At 46.0% G+C, this 18,990-nt stretch overlaps 1 protein-coding gene across 3 annotated transcripts in view; it reads right to left on the reverse strand.

Moving 5' to 3' along the window:
• Positions 1-2,225: 2,225 nt before the first annotated feature.
• SLC34A1 (solute carrier family 34 member 1) overlaps positions 2,226-18,990 on the reverse strand; it is a 148,516-nt gene continuing 131,751 nt past the window's right edge. For all 3 annotated transcript variants that reach the window (XM_085618342.1, XM_085618344.1, XM_085618343.1), the window contains 2 exons: positions 12,868-12,992; positions 2,226-7,470 (listed from right to left, as the gene is read on the reverse strand). In XM_085618342.1, the coding sequence (XP_085474468.1) occupies positions 6,886-7,470; positions 12,868-12,992 (710 nt within the window). In that variant the 3' untranslated portion in view covers positions 2,226-6,885. The remainder of the gene's footprint in view (positions 7,471-12,867; positions 12,993-18,990) is intronic.

Consider the following 18,990-nt stretch of genomic DNA (forward strand, 5'->3'; position numbering starts at 1 on the left):
GGCTGGTATTAAGTCAAACAATCCACCCACCACTATTTTGATTTCCTGCACGCATGCATCATCTTCATATGCGTCATGAGAAGGCCGCCATTCTGTCTGTTTTTTTATGTCAAATTCCATCATGGCAGGCGTCAATCTTGGGAGCAGTAAAAAAGGGTAATTTAAATGGCTCAAGAGCACATTTTGTAAAAGGAGCAGCCCAGTAAAAAACGGCAGTTGGGGCCCTCCAAGATTGGCATGGTAGAGGTGGTGGAACAATGGAGAAGTGAGGTGAAGAATAATTCATTGCTGGAAGGTGAGCAACGAGGTGTAGAGGAGCAACAGAGGACCTTCAGGTGGGCAGAATTAAAAAGAATGATAGGCACAAAACTTTAGACAGGGAGGGATGGGATTAGATACAGTTGAGCTAAGGGGGTGGAGGGAGCAACAAGCAACACACAGGTGGTGAGTATTTGAAGGAGGGAGGTGCATACAAGGGAAGGAGCAAGAAAACGTGCATTCCCATTGAGTGCTGAAAGATAAAGGAGTTGTTTATACGAATCCTTGACGGATAGAAAGTCATATAATCAAAAGGCTGGTAAAGAAACCATGCTCCACGGAAGGGCCAAACACACGAAGAGGAAGGAAACCCATCAAATAACAAGCATTGGTAATGCATCGGTTTCGCCTATGTAATGAATAAAGAGCTGTTTTCAAATCATCGTCCGGGAGAAGGAAAGAGCTCCCTGAGAGATAACACGGGAGTGGAGAGGATGTGGCGCAGCAGCCTGAGCTGCTGACACGAGAGCTGGGAATCATGGTTCTAGTCTCGCTGGCGCCGCGCAACATCCTGTGATTTTATGCAAATCACTTAGGGCCATATGTAGGTACCTAAATACCCGTCGGTAACAGCCGAAAATCGGTAAATATCCCGTTACCGACCGGTATTTAGGCAATTGAGATGTAGGTGGCTGGATTTCAGGATTCGGTAATTTACCGAATCGGAATTTTAAGAAATCGGTAAAATACCGATTCGGTAAATTACCGAATCCTGAAATCCTATGTAGGGGGCACTCAAGTGAGTGCATTTTAGGTTTCTGGATTCGTTATTTACCACCAACTACAAGTTGATGGTAAATAACAAATACCTTTTAAAAAGCAATTTTGTGCTTTTTGAAAAGTGCCATGTGGCAGACATACATGCCCTTAGGGCATGTATGTGCGCCACATGTGCACACATGCACGATTCAGGGGTGCTACAGGGTGTCAATGTGCCACCCTGCCACCCATGAATATGCTCCCCCTATTACCGATTCGGTATTTACCGAATCGGTAATAGTGAATGGCTTCCCATTCATTCCTATGGGCCTCCAGGCCCATAGGAATTAATTGGAAGGGATGCATTATTACCGATTCGGTAAATACCGAATCAGTAATTCCGAATATTACCGATTCGGTAATAATTACCGAATGTTTACCTACATTCTATTTACCGATTCATAAATACCGAATCGGTAAAATTTGGTATTTATGAATCGGTAAATAGAAATTATCTACATATGGCCCAAAATCTCTCCGGGCCATAAATTGCTTTATAAATATGCTGCAAGAGTAAAAGGCAAAACGTTATGAAAATATAGTTCAGACGAAGAGGATTTAAACAGTATTTTGGCGGCAGGAAACTGATAAGAGAAGCAGACAAGGAACAAGCATTGGTAAATGCAGGAAAATATGTTACAGCCAATAGAAATGGAAGAAAGGTAAGAGGCACACACAGGAACCAATGAGAAGCCAGGAAAGAGTTTATATTTAAACCAATTGATTTCTCAAGCACAGTGCAAGCGCTGTGGAGGCAAAACCTAAAAAGGAAGCAAACGAATGTCAACCATCAGTAAGCAATGAGTTAGCCCAAAGCCCACTGTAAGTATTGGTATTATCCACAAAAGGTCTTCAACAGTAAACTTAAAAAAACCATAATCCATTTTCGTAAAGCGCAATCATATCTCCCCTTAAGGTTTTAAGGCGCTGCGGGCCATCTGGGAGGTTAAGTGAGCTATTGCCCAGAGTCACATGGTGCTCAGACGAGCTGCAGCTGGGGATCAAACCAGGAGCCCCGCACCCCATAGTCAGCTGCTCTGGCCGCTGTCCCACACCTCTCACAGTTAACACTAAACAGTTATGATCTGTTTAGGCGAGCTCTAAGCAGGTTTACATTTGAAGGGCTGTAAATAAGAGTTCCACAGTGATGAGTAATCAATTCTTTATTTTTCTTTGTGATAGACATCATAAAGAGTACTGGAGCACCATCAGGTTCACCATCACAGTGCAAAGAAGGGTGTAGCAAAGAGCCTGGCATGTCACTGGCTCCGCGTTTGCCCTAACTACCTTTTTATAGGCGACGGTCTTACATGTGACTGCGTCTACCATTTGGTGAGATCAGTAATGGCCGAACAGTGGCTGACTCCATCAATTCAGACACAGTGGCGTAGCTAGATGTCTTACAGTTTCACTGTGCTTGGTGCCATCTGATTCTGCCCCGAAGGAAACAAATCCCATACTCTCTAGCACATAGATCCTTCACTTCTCAGAGCCTCGCGTAGTGTTATCATTCATTCATTCATTCATCAATACAACAGCCATGCTAGAATTTAGTAACCCTGATGTCAGAGTCTCACACGAGCCAGCCTGCCTCCTACTTGCTCACCTGAATCCTTTTGGTCCACTAGCTCCCGATTCAGAAGTGTATCTTGGTTTTTGGTCACCATCTATTCCTAACAACACAACAGCTGAGCACCAGGCGCACAGCAAACCCTGTACAATGAATGAAGGGGAAGAGAGGAGCATTAGTGCCCCAGGCCCACCACTTTTCAGGGCACCCACTTCTGCTGCAAATTGTATATACAGATTTTGAAGCTAGGCTGCCCTGTTCACTAATGACGAGGCAGCTCACCTGGCCATACCAATAGATGGTGCCCGGCGATGGAGCAGCCATGTCTTCTTTTCCCCTGGAGTGCATTTTCTACACTTAGAAAGAAGTGCTTGTGTGATGTTGCGTCCAGTATGAAAAGTTTGACCTGAGCTCTACAAAATCTTCTGACCTGTTGATTGGGGTTACTTCCCCATTTAGCAAAAGAAGTTAAGCAGTCAGAGTGTTCATACTTTCAGGTGTAACTAAGGGGGGAACCTGAGCTAATAAAGCACCTTCACATTCCCCAGGCTAGCCAATAGAATAGTGAGGGGAGTAAACTAGAGAGTACCTGAATACTGTCCCAGCCTTACCAATGAGGGTCAGACGTGGGGTTATAAAGCACCTGAATATTGCCCTAGGATAACCTATGAAAGATTGAGAAGGAGATTAGAAAGTCCCTGAACATTGCACCATGCTCGAAAGTAGGGAAAGAATATTATGAAACTGTATTTGAACACTGCCTCAGGCGGCTCCCTGGAGGGGAGCAGTTAGAGCTCTTCAAAGGAGCATTCCTAATAAACTCCAGCACCGGCAGGGCCTCGGGTAGGTCAGTAGCCGCTCCGAGCATCAACACACAGTGATGATACACCCTGCAGCGTACTCTCTGTCTGGTCCAGTTGTGGTCCCACTTACCATATTTATGGGTCTACCCCCAAGAGGTGTTCCTCATGTCTATGTAAAGTATACAGGGCAAACTTTTAATGTCTTCTTTATTTGCATAAAATTTGCAGTGTATGGTGCACACATTCTCTACTTTCCCGCATCCCTGTGAGGAGTAGAATTAGGCCATCCTGGTACTGTTGAAATGCCATGATCCACTAGGGACTGTAACAGGCATGAAACATGCTGACCTCTTTATCCACATTTTTTGCAGCTAAATAGACCATTATATCTATTCTAAGTTCAAATCACGTTTTTATTCTTGACAAAGGGACCCTAGTATTAAAACTTAATTTCATGTTTGTATCCATTGAGTCATTTTTAATACCCTTCTCCTTCACCCATTCTACCCACACTTCACTACTCACCCATGCAGCATGCATCGGCTAAAAAGAGAAGATCTCCGGCAAAGAGCCCCCTAGAGGGGCCCGTAGGGCATTACAGTGCCGGCCCAACGAGGAGCTGCCCGATGATGAAACATGAGACCTCTCAGGTGTTTGGGGGTTCGTGCTCCTAAAAGGAGCACTCCCCTCCACCTAGGACCTGCTAGACCTAGCATCCCACTTAGGAACAGTACACTCTGTGTTTTCACATCTGCATGGGCCCATGTCCTGCACCTAATAAAAGCCCCAGTCCCTCCTCTCTTGTTTTGGGCATGCCTAATGTACTACAGTCTGCTCACTGAGGGGAGGAGCCTGAGCTTGACCACTCCTACAAACTAAGGCTAGAAACCAACTGTAATTCCTGGCTTGCCCTTTCAATAATGCTCAGAGAGCCCTTGCTACCTCTGGCCTCTGGATAACAGTAGTGGCTGGTGTTGTGGAAGAGTGGCTGTGCAGGGGAAAGGGGTCGGGAGGAAAAACGTTTTTTTTTAAAACATACCTGCAGCTGGCCGCGTCGCGCTCTTCTGCTCCTCTTCTCGCAGGCACCGGCTCCCAGACTCCACTGCGGCCAATCCCGACACTGCTCCAATGTTATGAGAAGAGTGTTAGGGTTGGCCTGAGCACTCTGAATCTGTGCTCCCAGTGCGACTGGGAACCTGTGCCTGCTCTCTCCAACCCGGCAACGCAGCTCCAGTGCATATGACAGTTTGCCGTCATGCGCACTGACAACAGTGCCCAATGGTCCTCTTGCTGCCTGTCATTCTCCGTGGCCCCGCCCCCAAAGACTCAATAGGAAAGGGAAAATAAAACAAGAATAAAATGTGTTTATTATATTTGAATTTTCCTTTCCTGCCATTTTGAGGCAGCTGGCGGGGGGGGGGGGGGGAGGAAGGGGGTGGCACTCCTCCGCCATAGCGGAAGAGCCGCTGTTAATGGATAAAGGAAGTAGAGCTACGTACAGAAAATTATTAATGATCTTAGACATCTTAGTTTTCTGTAGCCTCCACTCTTTGCCCTTACCCTAGCCCCTCAAGTATGAGGCCATTCAGAAGTTGTTATGGGACAAGGGGGTCAACCATCTGATTTCATGTAAGTTCAAAATGCTGTGATGTCACTTCCACTACTCCAAGAATTTGGCTGAATCGATGTCTGTGTCAGGCTGCCCCCCGGCAAGGCCACCGGCTACCCCTGTGAATAGAACGGATAAAGGACAAGGATGTCTCTTGGAGTAGCATAGTTTCAGCATTAGGGGCCACAACAATCCTTCTACCATGCTCCACACTGTCCACTCTTAGTGGACTCTCAATCTACCTTCATGTCCTCAATGGAGTCGCATAACTTAAGGCATTGCCCTCTTTGTAGAATTTGCCAAGAGGCTTCAAAAATTCACTTTAACTGGGTCGCTGTGCAGAAACCCCCGGGGAAAAGAATAGGGCTTCTGAGAGGAGGTGCCTCCCCGATTCCACAAGGGTTGCATTTGGGCTAGTCCTCCTGCTCTGGTTTCTTGGAGAGATGCCTCTTTTTCATCTAGTTCTACATAGAGGGCACTCTTTGACCCTCCGTGGTGGGCTGACTTCCACACTCTCTGAGCACCTGTTTTGCTCCTTAGGTTTCCAAAGATAACAACCTTGTTCTCCCTCACAGGACTCTGGTCTGGTTTCCCTTTAATCTCCCTCGAATAATTATCTCTCACTCACTGTTGACTTTAGTTTATGGAGACAGCAGGGTCGTAAAACAAGGCCCTGCAGCGCAGGGGCTCCTCATCCCTTCAGAGGCCCCCAACCCTTCAGGGTGCTGCCAATCGGGCCATGGTCAATGAATATCTGTGAGCTATGGGAGACTCAGAGGCCGCTCATCACATTCTGCGGTGGCCCAAAATTCTGATTTAGATCACTGGCTAACAGTGCACATTTGCAGGCTTGTGCCTGGGATCAGCAACTATATAGTTTTCGCTATGTTCCAGTCTTCACCCATAGCACGCTTAATCTTTGGGGGATGCCTTTCGAACCTCGTGTCCAACATGGCTTCTTGTCGCCTGTGGGACTACTGAAAGAGTTGGATAACCGGGTGCCTGATATTGCCCAGCCTGAAGAGCTTGGGAAACAGCCTCTGCAGTCAGGGTTGATACATGAAACTGCTCTCTCACAGCACCGTGGCTAGACCTGAATTTACCAGAAAAGACTGATATACGGTGCACAGACCCAGCACAGGGAGACACTAACACTCTATCTCTCAGGCACACCTGCACACAGTGCCATCCACTGGAGGCCACACACAGCACAGAGAGAAGTCAACATGACCAAAAAAATGGTCAGAGTAACACTGACATGAACACACACACAGTCCTTGTGGGGCCCATGGGGTGAAATAAAGCACTATAGCAGAGTAACCCTAGAACATACAACCGAAAGGGCATGATACAAGAAAAACATGAATTTCACACATAGAAAGCAGCAGACTGCCTGCCATGGGGAAGCACCACAAATGAGCTTATTATATGCTATACATGGAACAATTACAGTGACCTACACAGGAAACATGGGACCACCTGACTCCCTCTCATCGCAGGCAATGTTTCCAGTCCTGGGTATTTATGTGACAACCTAATGCCTTCTGAGTCCTAGTTTGGTTTCACTGAACTAACCAGACGGAATCACATGATAGCAATGATTTGTTGCTTGAAAGCCCAGGACTGGGAAAAAAGTCCATGATGACATGGGGTGAGGTGCCACTCATCATTTAGCACAAACAATCCTAAAGTATATAGTTTTAAAACAGTTGATCTTTGCGTAAGTTCGTGTCCTCTCTGGTCCACAACCTTTGCCAACGGAGTCCAGTATGGCTGGCATGTGCTTGTCCTAAGGACCAGAGGGACAAGAATTACGTAATCGTTCCTTACAGCTGGGTGGCGCTATCCATGCCCACGTTGCCCAGACGAGGGGAGGGTATTGGAAGGGGCAGGTGCAGCTCCTCTGTATAGGCGATGGCAGGGTTGTCAAAGGCCATCTTGGATTTGGTCTGGGAGGATTTCTCTGGGTGGAAGATAGAGTCATCATCATCATCCTCACGCTTCTCAGAGCAGGCGCAGTGGTCAGTGCAGCACAAGGTGGCGCTAGTGATCAAGCGGTCCATGGGCTGGAGCGAGTGCATCCACAGAGGCAGGAATTCCCAGGTCTGCAGGCTCCGCGGCAAGCGGCCTGGGCTGTGGCTTTGAAGAAAATTCACCAACCCGATGAAGAAGAGGAGGCCCATGAATGGTGCCCCGACACCCACCAGCACCTGCCAGCCTGCCATCGAGATGCCAAAGATAAGTGAGGGCAGCAGCAGGAAGCAGATAATGAGGTAGAGGACGGCGAACCAGCGGTACTTGGCGGTGCGCTGGCCCAAGGTCTTGGCCATTCGGATGGGCAGGCGTGTGAAGGGCAGAGGGTACAGCAGCAGGATCCCTGAGATATTGAAGAAGAAGTGGCACAAAGCGATCTGTAGGGAGAAATGTGTGTGCATGAGTCAGTGAGCCAACTGAGTAACAAACCACCCCGCGCCCCAACATGCCAGCCGTGAGAATGGGGTTTACAGGAGCATGCAGATAGGCTCTGGAGCACACCATGATTAGGGAAGTCTTTCAGGTAACAATAAAAAACACCACAGTATTAATAGAGAACTACCCTAAAGAATGTCACTGCTTGCAAATCTTACTGACTGTTATCGCTCTGTGTCCCCATCTCCCTCCTCACCTTTCTTCTTTCCCTTGCTTTCTTCTCCAGCTCCCATTCCATGCCCCTCCTTGCTCGCTGCACTTGACTTTATTTCCCCCAGCTCTGCCTTTATTCCCACACACCCAACTTGACATCTTTTCACCCACTCTGTCCTCCTGCTGTTTCTTTCCCCCTTCTCTTGCCATCTGGACTTCATTCTCCACACCCAATGCTCCTTCTTATCTCAGCCTACCCTTCCGTCTCCACTCAAGGCCAACAGGGGAACCAAAAGCAGCGCTGACAAAAATCCTCAAACCAGCCCTGCCACTTTCCACTTTCCACTTCTTACTCTGTCTCTCTCTTTCCATCCTTCTATTCTCTCTCTCGCTCTCTCCCTCCCTCCCTCTCTCCCTCCCTCGTATCGCTCTTTGCAGTCTCAGATCTCTCTCAATCCCTTTCTCCCACCTGAAGATGTAGTGGTTGTCAATTTTTGAGGAGATATACAAGTGCAGGTCGATTTTAACTCTGCGTTGGCTATGCGGTATGTATTGTTGCTATGCAAAGAACTCTAAATAAATTAATACTTTTGAAATCGCAGTCCTAGGAACAGCTCACAGCTTTCTGTGCACTCTCTCTCTCTCTCTCTACATCTTTCTCCCCTCCACCTCCAGTCTAAAACCCAGAAAGGCGATGCACGCGCCTCATATTGACCACCGTCCCAGCTGATTTGTAGCCTTTAAATCCTCTCTAAGCCACTTTCCCCAAGGGTTGATCTGTCGTGACTAATTCATGAGGTTCAAGCTGGCTTTTTGTAAACAGTGCATCAGCGATCAATATTCAACCACTCTGAGCACTATCAGAAGCATAAGCCGGTCCAATCCTCTTTGTCCGGCTGTGGTCCTTTCCACCCTAGGGCGACCTCAACCGAACGTGGCGGGATGGCCTGCAGCTTATCTCATGGTAAAGGGATTTTGATCTAGGAAGGGTTGTGTCTTCGGGGTTCTACTTCAGTATTTGTGACCTGTGATCAGGACCTCCTCGTTTGTAAGCAAGGGTGTAACGCAATCCCCTGCGGAGCAAGGGGGTCCCCGAATCTCCATAGGGCCTCCAACCCTTCAAAGGTGCCCCCTAATCAGACGAAGGCCAATGAATATCTCGAAGATATCTGAGACCCAGGGCCCCTCATCACATTCTACAGGGGGCCCATCATTTTTTGTTACGCCACTGTTGGTAAGTGGGTGCTCAGCAATGAGACTGTCAAATGTCGTCTCGCAGCTGAGCCTGCGTCAATATGCCCTGAGCTTTCCAGGGATAATATTGCAAGAGCATTCTACCTGCACGGTGATGACACTTAAATGTTTTGGAACAGCCATTACATAGAAAAACAATCACATAAGGGGTTAAATCCTGGTAGTGAGGAAATGTATCTCAATGGACAAAGGTAAGTGTAGGCTTTTGAAAAGGGGACCTGAACTTGCTCCATGATGCTTCCCGACAAACCTTATGTCCTCTTTCTAACACACAACAGTGAGACTCGCTGATGCTGGACCACTCCTGCCTTATGTGAGGCTTTCCAGAGGCACAGCTACCCTGACACAAGGTTGTACCTGATGCACAGTCTCCAGATACCTTGATGGTTGCAGCTCTGTTTGCACTGAAAGTAGCGGTTTACGGGGTGCAAGTTCACGGTACCCAGAATTTATTCTCACTGATTTCCACTTGATTTGACTCAGTTTTATATTCGTTTGTTTTAATTCGGTGTTAACCTTTATCTCATTCCTTCTGGTAACTGTTCAGGCTGATTTCCACAACGCATTCATAAACTTTGACAAAAGCAGAGCGACGTGTCCTACATTAGCATCTTCAAAATGACTTTTCCAAGTCCCAGGGCTGAGGACACACCATTGAGGGAGCAGTTCCACACTCAGGATGCAAGCAGCACAAGTGCTGGAAAGGCGACAGAGCGAACTAATCGCAAGTCTATCCGTGCTAGGATTGGCTACCTCATCCTGCCTGCCGTCCTAGAACTGAGATCAGTGCCTCTGCAGAACGTCTGTGCTTAGGGGAGATAGTCCCTAGCCATCCCAGGTATTTGTCTGGGCTAAGCTGACTCACAATTACATTTGTTTCCCAACTTGCTCCAGACCTGTGCTGCTGTGTATGGCCCCATGGTCACCTATTCCTGCCCCAGCTCCTACTAAACTGCAGATCCTGGAATGTGCCTTAGTAACTCAAGAACACTCATGGAGGCTTTGATTATATATTGAAGCAAGTAAAAGAAACTTGGTGATCTTTACAGAATTGCGATTCTCTGACCGGCGAGACAAAATGGCGAAGAGGCTTGCCATTTGTTTGTATAGGCTTGTTTCTATTAAATAAACTGTTTCTTGAATGCCCTTGACAACTGCCACCCCTTAAAAAAATAAACTGGCAATTAATGGTATACTCCTAGTCTTATGAGCGGCAACAATAGAATGATGTTTTGTAAAGGATCTGGAGACAACCTTACACTCTGATACCAAGAATGATATATGCGATTTTTGAGAAGATGTAAAAATATAATTCATAATTCAAAAATCTATTTTTCAGTGATTGAATCACTAGTTATTCCTTGCCAACATAGCCAGTGGTTATCACTTTGTGACTCTTTTCTGAACTTTTTCGGGTAAAACTATTGAGATATCAACTGGAAACTCAGATATACTCCATCCAAAGTTCCTTGAGCCTAGTTCAATATCTACTACAGCACCGTTCCTCACTATCAGATATTTTGCCACAGTGTCTGAAAGGCAGTTGGCCGCTGCTGTGAAAGATAGAATGTATTCACGATACACCCGCAACATCTGCCTCACTTCTGGGATCACACTTTGTACTCTGCACCTTTAATAGCATCTCTTACTAGAGAAGGTGTGATACCAGAACATTGTGGATGCAATATTGTCCTATAAAAATATCATAGCTAGACTATTGAAAACTATAAAATGGTCAATGTATAGGTCTTCGTACTTAAGTCGTCCTAGATGTACCTCAACACTTGATAGTCGCTATTCTGGACAGGATAGTCTTGTGGGATGACAGTAGCATCCACAATATTTTTATAACCCTTAGAGAAGGTATCCACTTCACTCTTCAGACAACAGTGGTTTTCGTCTTAATTTAAGAAAATTATTGGAGGAACCCCAGGCTGATCCAACTAAGATGTCAAACCATCGGCCTGCTTAAAGTTCACCATATCCAGCTAGAGTCCTGGAGAACACTTATTGGGCCTATCAAGGTCATTAGTCCAGCATATGCCGGCTTTTGTTCACTGCAAACAGGTATTGTTTCTGCTCTGGGTGACTTAAAAAGGGAGGATGATGTGAGGAGTTTGAGAATGTCGGCCTTGCTGTTGTTTGTCTAACTCCGTGGATAGACAACCACACACTGCTCCCAAGAAACAGGATGCCTTCATTACTCTGTCCCTGGATCCAGCCAGTTCCTTCTGCCCTCTTTAGGTATCAAGCTTTGCCTAATGTGCATCTTCTCCCCTTGATGCGCTTGATTTGCTTGTCTGGTACTTGTTTCTGTAACAACGCTGGCGTCATCCAACTCCTGCTCAAGGGTCATCCTGCCTCAGCAGTACCCAGAGAGCATTTGCTCGCCTCTCTCGTGACTGGATAGCTAGAAATAAGCCAAAACTGAATGCATCAAAACCGATGGAAGGATTTTTGGTGGGGACTTGTGGCTTGGCCTAAGGATATCTGGCCGGGTGCTAAACGCCCATGTTCCGCCCATGTCTCTGAGGCGAGGCGTCTAGGGTTTTTGACTGTTGTTGAGCAGTCTCTTGATCTCTAGATTTTTGCCGTCATAAAACAGGCTTTTACATGAAAACTTCTCAGGTGTGTGTTTTTTCACCTACTCAAACTGGACACAATTGAGTATTGTATTGGGTGATATTATTGATTATGCTAACAGCATTTATTCAGACCTTCTAGAGTACCATATTATACTCGTGCAAGAAGGTGGACTGCTGCAGCATTGCTGATCGAATGGGCTACCAACAGTATGGGCCTAATTTGTGAAAGAATAAGTGCTGTGGTCTGAAGTTTTGCTCAGAAGCCTGCGGCCAGCTCTCTCGAAGGTCCGGCTGCCGGGTATCAAGGATGTGCAGTCTTGATTCCACATTGTGCCTCTTTAATCCAGCACCAGACATTCCCTGCCCCTTTGCCTCTTTTTTGCAGGGCCCTGCTTTCTCCCTTTGCCAAGGTTTTCCGTCTTTCTCTTTCTGCTTCATTCCCCTTGTGTGTTACTCGCTCTGTTGCTCTGGGTCGAAGTCTGATGAGGAAAAATAGGTCCCTGTCCCAAAAAATGAGTGCTGCTGGGCACTACCAGCAACCACCAGTTCAAATTAAGCACTGATTCTTAGCTCATTGCAAGCATGGCTGCTGGTCAGCTTCAGGTTAAAATTCAAGGTACTTTGCATCTTCCATCGTGCATCTTTGTTGTTTCTGATTCAGAAATGGATTCATTGTGTTTTACATGGCGTGGTTCCTTTTTGACGCTTCAGAATCATCTGCTTAAGGAAAGAGCGCCTAAGGCGTATAGCCACATGCCTTCTGACAGCAGCACTGTGGAATTCACGTCACTTGGCTCAGAAGAGCCCTTAATATGCATGTTTATGTGCCCTTTCTTAGCCCTGATATTGTTTCACATGTCTTCTTTTTAGCGCCAAGTGCCCATGTGCACAAGTTGATGTCTACAAGTCCTTTAATAATACCATACCTTTACATACACATCAGAGGTATATCGCAGACCTTTTCAGCACACGGTGGCCCCAACCCAAAGGCACTAGCTTGACAGCAATCACACTGTGCTTCAAAACTACTGGCCTTTTAAATGTACCAACGAGACAGCAGTCTGACTGTCACCGCCCCACTGTTCTTTTATATGAGCCAACCTGACCTGATGCTGACTCTTTCCCAGCCCTACGGGCCTGCTACTGTCCTCAGGATGATCTGAGTACATATATCTACCCCAGTTCTGCCATCTGCTCATAGGCACATGCCTGCTGCAAAACGTCCTAGTGTCCAGATGGCCAAACCTGGCTCTTCTTTGGGCTATTACTGAGCGAGTCCATGGTTCATTCCTCCAGGTCCCACCTGTTCGCCCCACAGATCCAGGACTCCAGGTCAGGGTGAATTACCTGGAAAGCGCTAGCCAACTTGTCTCCAGGGCTGGCCAGGGCAGCTAGGATCGCTGTGGTGGTGGTCCCAATGTTGGAGCCCAAGGTTAGCGGGTAAGCTCGCTCAATGCTGATTACACCAATGCCTGGAAAAGGGAACACAGGTAATCCCTGATGAGAAGAGAGTGTGAGAGAGCGATAAATGGCGAAGGAGGGGTGGGGGAAGAAGGGAAGGAATCCACTACAGCAGGAGAGTCTGATGTAAGAGTGCATATGATGCAGAAAGGGGGAGAGGGAACTTAAGATGGAAATGGAAGAGCAAATGAGAGAGAGAGAGAGAGAGAACGAATACAACAGAAAGAGAGCACAATGATAGGGTGTGGAAATTAGTGAGAGATAGAAACAGGAAGACAGAGTAATACTGTGAGAGCCACAAATGGACTAAGGCATAGAAGGGGGGCAAGAGGAGAGGACAAAGAGGTGTTGAAGTAGAAACATGGGATCAAAAACTAAAGTGCTACCTAGAGCTTGCATTTTTAAATATTTAATTTGCCAAGACTGAATTACATGTTTTGTACTTAATGTCTCTGCAGAGAAGAAATGTGTGTTACGGAAGAAAAAAAGGTCGGAAATTTCCTCACGCCCAAAGAAGGCTGATGCTAAAGGTCAGGTCAGTAAATATTTGTAATCAAACAACAAGAGAGAGAGGGTCAAAGACACACTCTTCGTCCCCCTAAAGTAATGATACTAAACAACAAAAGAGTATGAACAACTAACTTTACAAAGGGGAAGGGGAATTACCAAACAAAGGGCACTCAAAGTGTTTTAAAAGGGTCCTCACTCACCAACCTGGTTGGTGACATGCTTCATCATTGGACCCCCACCAGGGAGGTCTAATACCTCCCTGGTGTGCTTCAACGCCTGTTTACAGCGGAGCTGGTAGTTGACAGTGATGTGTGTAGTGCAAAGTGATGTGCAAAGTGAATGTAAAAAATGTCTAGGTTTTAACCAAAATCTTTTATTATGGTAAACCCGGCATTAGAATTAAAATGGGTTATAATAACTAAATACCAGATCTGGCTTAGTCAACCCTCGTAGTGACAAAAAAAGAAATGTTAAAATTTGGTCGACATGTTTCTGCCTTGTTGGATTGTTCACCAGGCATTCATCAGGACCCAACTGCCCCGGTGGTATACACACACTAAGGTGCACCCTACCGTTGGCAGCAATATTAATATAAAACTCACGGTTCCTTTTACCGGAGAGGAAAATCAGAATTTCTGAAGAAACGTATCTGTAAGAATAAACAGAGATACAAACAAAATTTGCGTATATGAAAAAGATAACAGGTATATCCCTGCTCCGCTGTAAACAGGCGTTGAAGCACACCGGGGAGGTATTAGACCTCCCTGGTGGGGGTCCAATGATGAAGCATGTCACCAACCAGATTGGTGAGTGAGGACCCTTTTAAAACACTTTGAGTGCCCTTTCCCTCAGTAAATATTTGTGCAGACACACTAGAGGCATGGCATGAGGTGCATGTTCACGGGACGCAAACTGCGATACAAAGACTATGCTTTGCCTCTTTGTGCGGAATGTCTCACCTTCAGTGCCAAGTGTGCCAGTATATTTCAGGTTTAGCCTACTAGACAGTGCATGCGCTGCTCTCTGTTGCAAGACTTGTTAACTTACAGTAGCTTTAGAGCTTGTCCGTTGCTTACCTTTGGCTGGCTTCATTGTCACTCTTATTTGCTTGCTTCTTAGTCATTAGCATGTGTGGGCTTTCCTCTTCCTGTTCTTGTCCCTCCCCTAGAGCATGGACATATTACTTGTGTCCTTCCACTGCACCCTTTTCAGGCGGAACTTTTTTTTTCTTTTTGTTTTAGCACTCTAAGAGAGGGCATGTGTTTTTCAGCTATTCCCCTCGTATACTTCTCCTCCTCCACCACACTTGCTTATGTTGCTCATCCTGTGCCTGTGTGCGGCTCCCCTGCCCTCATGTGCTTATCCCCACTGTATAGTTTTTTTACCCTGCTCCGACCTGCTCCACATTGCACTCTCTCGTCTGTTTCCTTTCCCTGTACATTCCTCTTTCTCCATTTGCTCCCCCAACTGAGCCCTCTATTTTCTTTTCCGATCCATGCCTTACATGTGCCTTCTACCTACCCGCACCCCCGTGTGGCTTCGTTGCCTCGCCCACTTGTTACTTACCTAGCGCTCTGTGCTTCTGCCCACTTGTCCTCTCCCCCGTGTTGCTTTCCCCAACCCACACTATGTTATTTTTTTTTTTAGTAACTGATCTAATTTGGATCGTCAAATAAAAAGATTAAAAAGTGCTCGGTCATTTTCAAGGCACATGCATGCTTGGGGCGTGTGCCCACAAAGGCTTTTTGTTCTTTTTTTAAAACGATGCTGCACAGCGTCCCAGTGCAGTACAGCATGGCTGCAACACTGGCAAAGGTTAAATATCGTGCTCGCTGACAGCTGTCTGTTTCTGGGGTTGTTTTCTCTAATATAAACAAGGTAGGAGCCCTGACTGTGGTCAGTGCAGGTGTTAGAACCCAGAGAACACTTTCAAAGACTGGTAAAAGGGGGTTGTCAATATGAGAGCATGCCTCTAAAGCCTGTCTGGATATTAATCTTTTAAAATCTCCATTCACATTCCGCGTCTCGTCACCACCTCCCACCCATCACTAGCTGTCCTACTCAACCACACTGACCACCCCTCCCCCATAGCATCCTGTCTCCCCTGATATTGTCACCGCCCTGAGCCCTTCAGTCTGCCGCCTCGAGGGTCATCCATACATGGGCTATCCCTCCGAAGGCTCTCCTGACTCACCTTGAATCCCAAAGAGGATGGATGCGGAATTATTTGTGCTTTAACCTCCTTTCCACACCAGTGACCCATTATGGAGACCATCTAATTCCAGGTCATCTTGGACTTTGTTTGCAGCCCTAGGTTTTCAGATGGAAACTCAGTGCATTCTGGATGTGGTAGTCTTGGCTTGTTTCCATTGAACTAGTTAGACTATTTCACCCGAGAGCTGTGATTTGAAGGTTCGAAGCCCAGGACTGGAAACAGTATCTGTGATGAGACATGGACTGAGTTGGACTCTCCTCAACTCCACGGTACAGCTCATAAGAGCTGGGATGTCATCCAAACTCCAGCATGAATCACATTCTGACAACCCATGATTGGGACTCCAAGAATATATGTAACATGTGCCCTAGGAGAGCTTCTTGCTGTGTCTTTGCCTACCATATGGATGATTCCCTGACAGATCCCAAGCCATCACTGCTGGGGGACCTCTGAGTGCCCATCTGCTTTAGTTCAGCTGGAGCAGTCAGACAGAGCCCTTAGTGGGGTTAAGCTGACGCACAGGCTCACTCTATGCAGTTTGCAATATAAAGCTGGGTTGGGTTGATGCGGGATAGCAGAGCTTTAATTACACAACAATGCCAGCAGGCTCAACTAAAGCATACTTAGGTCAGACAGCACTTTATATAGGTTAGACTATCATGTGAGTAGGTTACACAGAATACTGTTTAGGTCAAAGCTAAAGGCTAAGGCGGAGGAGCGTTGCCCCACTGAGTTCAAAGGAAAAATTAAATGATAATAATGCAAAGGTAATAACGTTACGTTATTATCAAATTACTTTTTGTACGGAGCCCGTGCCAGGTGAGGGTGGGGCTTGGATGTCCTCACAGGGAGGAGGAGTGGTTGCTGCACCATAAGTTTGCATGACGGTTTGGCCGGCCCTCTTTGGCCAGCCAAACCATCATACGCATTTAGCATCTTCACCCGGCTCCCACTCCCTGCAGGAGCACCGAACTATGGTGCTCAGACCAATCACAACGCTGCAGTCATGCTGGTGACAGTAGCATTGTGATTGGATAGGGGAGACTGGGAGCCTTTGTGCTTCATGTAAACTAGAGGAGAGGACGGAGGAAAGGCAGTCACCAGCAGGTAAGTGAGCTTTTCTTTACTTTATTTTTTATTTGTTTGTAATTCCACCCTGCCCCACCACTACATTTCCCTAGTGGCTGTTCCTGCCCAAATGTAACTATACATAGATTAGACCACGCGTAGGTTTGAAATATATCAGTATGGCACCAGAATATTGTGACCTAAATATCGTCTGGCAAAAACTGTGTCCTAAATATCATTTACAAAAATATTTCTTTATTTTAGTTAATTAAAATGAAATGTATGCACAAAGAAGTGATATTTTTGAAAAACTACATTAAGGCCACTGTACATATGTCAGATGATATTTTTGTTATTGATATTGTGTCATACAACCAGGCTACAGATAGGTTACGCTAAGCGTAGTTGAACAAACTAATTTAAGAATGGGTTGCTTTGGGAATCATCAATTTAAACTGCAGGCAAGTTAAGTTGATCTATTAACACGATAAGCAAGCAACCAGATTTAGGCTGAGCTGCAGCTGGTTTAGCATGATCTGATTGTGGGTAAGGCTGAGCTGCACATGCATTAGGTTTAGCTGCAGGTGTGGAAGGTAATGTGACACGTGAGGAAGGAGGTGCAGCTGGTTAGCGAGGCTGATCTTCAGGCAGGCCTCCTTACAATGTAGAGGAGCTATGTTGAGTTGTAAATGGGTTAAATACGAGCTGCCCTTGGGTTGGTTTGAGCTTCACATATGCACAGTAGAGGTGTGCGAAATTTACATTATTTGCTTTCATGTAATTATGTGAAAGTTTGGGAAAATTATGCAAAATTGCATGTCATTATGCAATATACAAATCCGTCATTGTGTGTTATATTTTGGCACAAAATGCCTTTTCACAGAAGTTTTTGACCCAAGGACGCATTTCTGGCTAAAAAAAGTACAAAGAACACAATTGCCATAGAGAACAGCAGCCGGCCTTCTAGTTGTGTTTTTCCCATGCTCATGCACTGTTAATTTGCCACAAACACTGGCATAATTACAAGAAATTATGTAATTTCAGGAATTTTACATAATACGAAATTCCCGAAACTTCACAAATTAATCCGTAATAAATTAAATGTTGCCAGGGCCCAATGTAAGGTTTAGGTGCTGGGTGTTACTGGGGTGAATTGCAATTCTGACAGGACTGGGCTGCACTAGTAATCTAAACATTGTTTTGAAATTAATAAAGACTATAGGTAGATTCTACTAGACTTAATGTACCGAAAACAAAAAAAAGATGACTCACTGCAATACCCTTCTCTTTAAAACATTACAACAGTACAAACCTGGATCAGTGACATGAACCTTGACAGATTTAAACACCAAGTTTCACTGAATGTCTTCACTAAGATTCACCCTGAGCACCAACCTCACTCTCAAACAACAAACTGCAAAAAAATACAGACGTCCTGGCACTGGCTCGCTCTTCTAAAGAAAGCAAAGCTGTTTCTTCCAGGAAGCGACTTCAGAACTTCCGGTTCAAGCCCTCATGCTTGTATCTGGATGGTGGTATTGACCTGCTCCATGACCTCCATGGCTTCCCAGACCGCACTCCGATACCCTTTAAGGGCATTCTATACACATAGTACATCTCATCCAAGCTCTGAAGAAATATGATCACATCACCCATATTCTGAGGGAACTCCATTGGCACTGCAACCGGAAAGCACCATCTTCAAAAGCAGCTGCATTATTTACAAAGCCATCACAACCCGCACCCCCGCTTATCTTGCAGACAATCTCACCATTTCTGGTGGTTCTTGGCACCCCCGCAACCAGGGCCCGATCAGACCACAGACTAAGTAGTGTAAAAAAAGAAAAATGAAGCAGCAGGTCTTTTCCACCTATGCACTGACGATCATGAGCAATATCCCTGTATCCATCAGGACCGCCCCAATACTTCTGAAGTCAACCATGTGAGGCTAAGGTGCATTGGAGTTTTGCTGCAGGGACCTGGTCCTTAATTGGCCAGACAGATGAATTCAGAAGGAAGAATACTCCACCAGGGAGCCTACTTCAGGAATCCATTCCTGAGTCACCTGGAACGTCACAAGTAGTGCCAATCCCGTCTCCATGGCTTCGCTTTAGCTTTCCCTTAAATGTCACGGTTAGGGTTTTACATCACAGAGTACATTTTTAAGCGTTTAAGAAGTTACTTGAAGCTGCAGTTGAGGTTTTGTTTACCTTTTG

Source organism: Triturus cristatus, chromosome 7 (genome assembly GCF_964204655.1).
Source record: "Triturus cristatus chromosome 7, aTriCri1.1, whole genome shotgun sequence".
Taxonomy (NCBI): domain Eukaryota; kingdom Metazoa; phylum Chordata; class Amphibia; order Caudata; family Salamandridae; genus Triturus; species Triturus cristatus.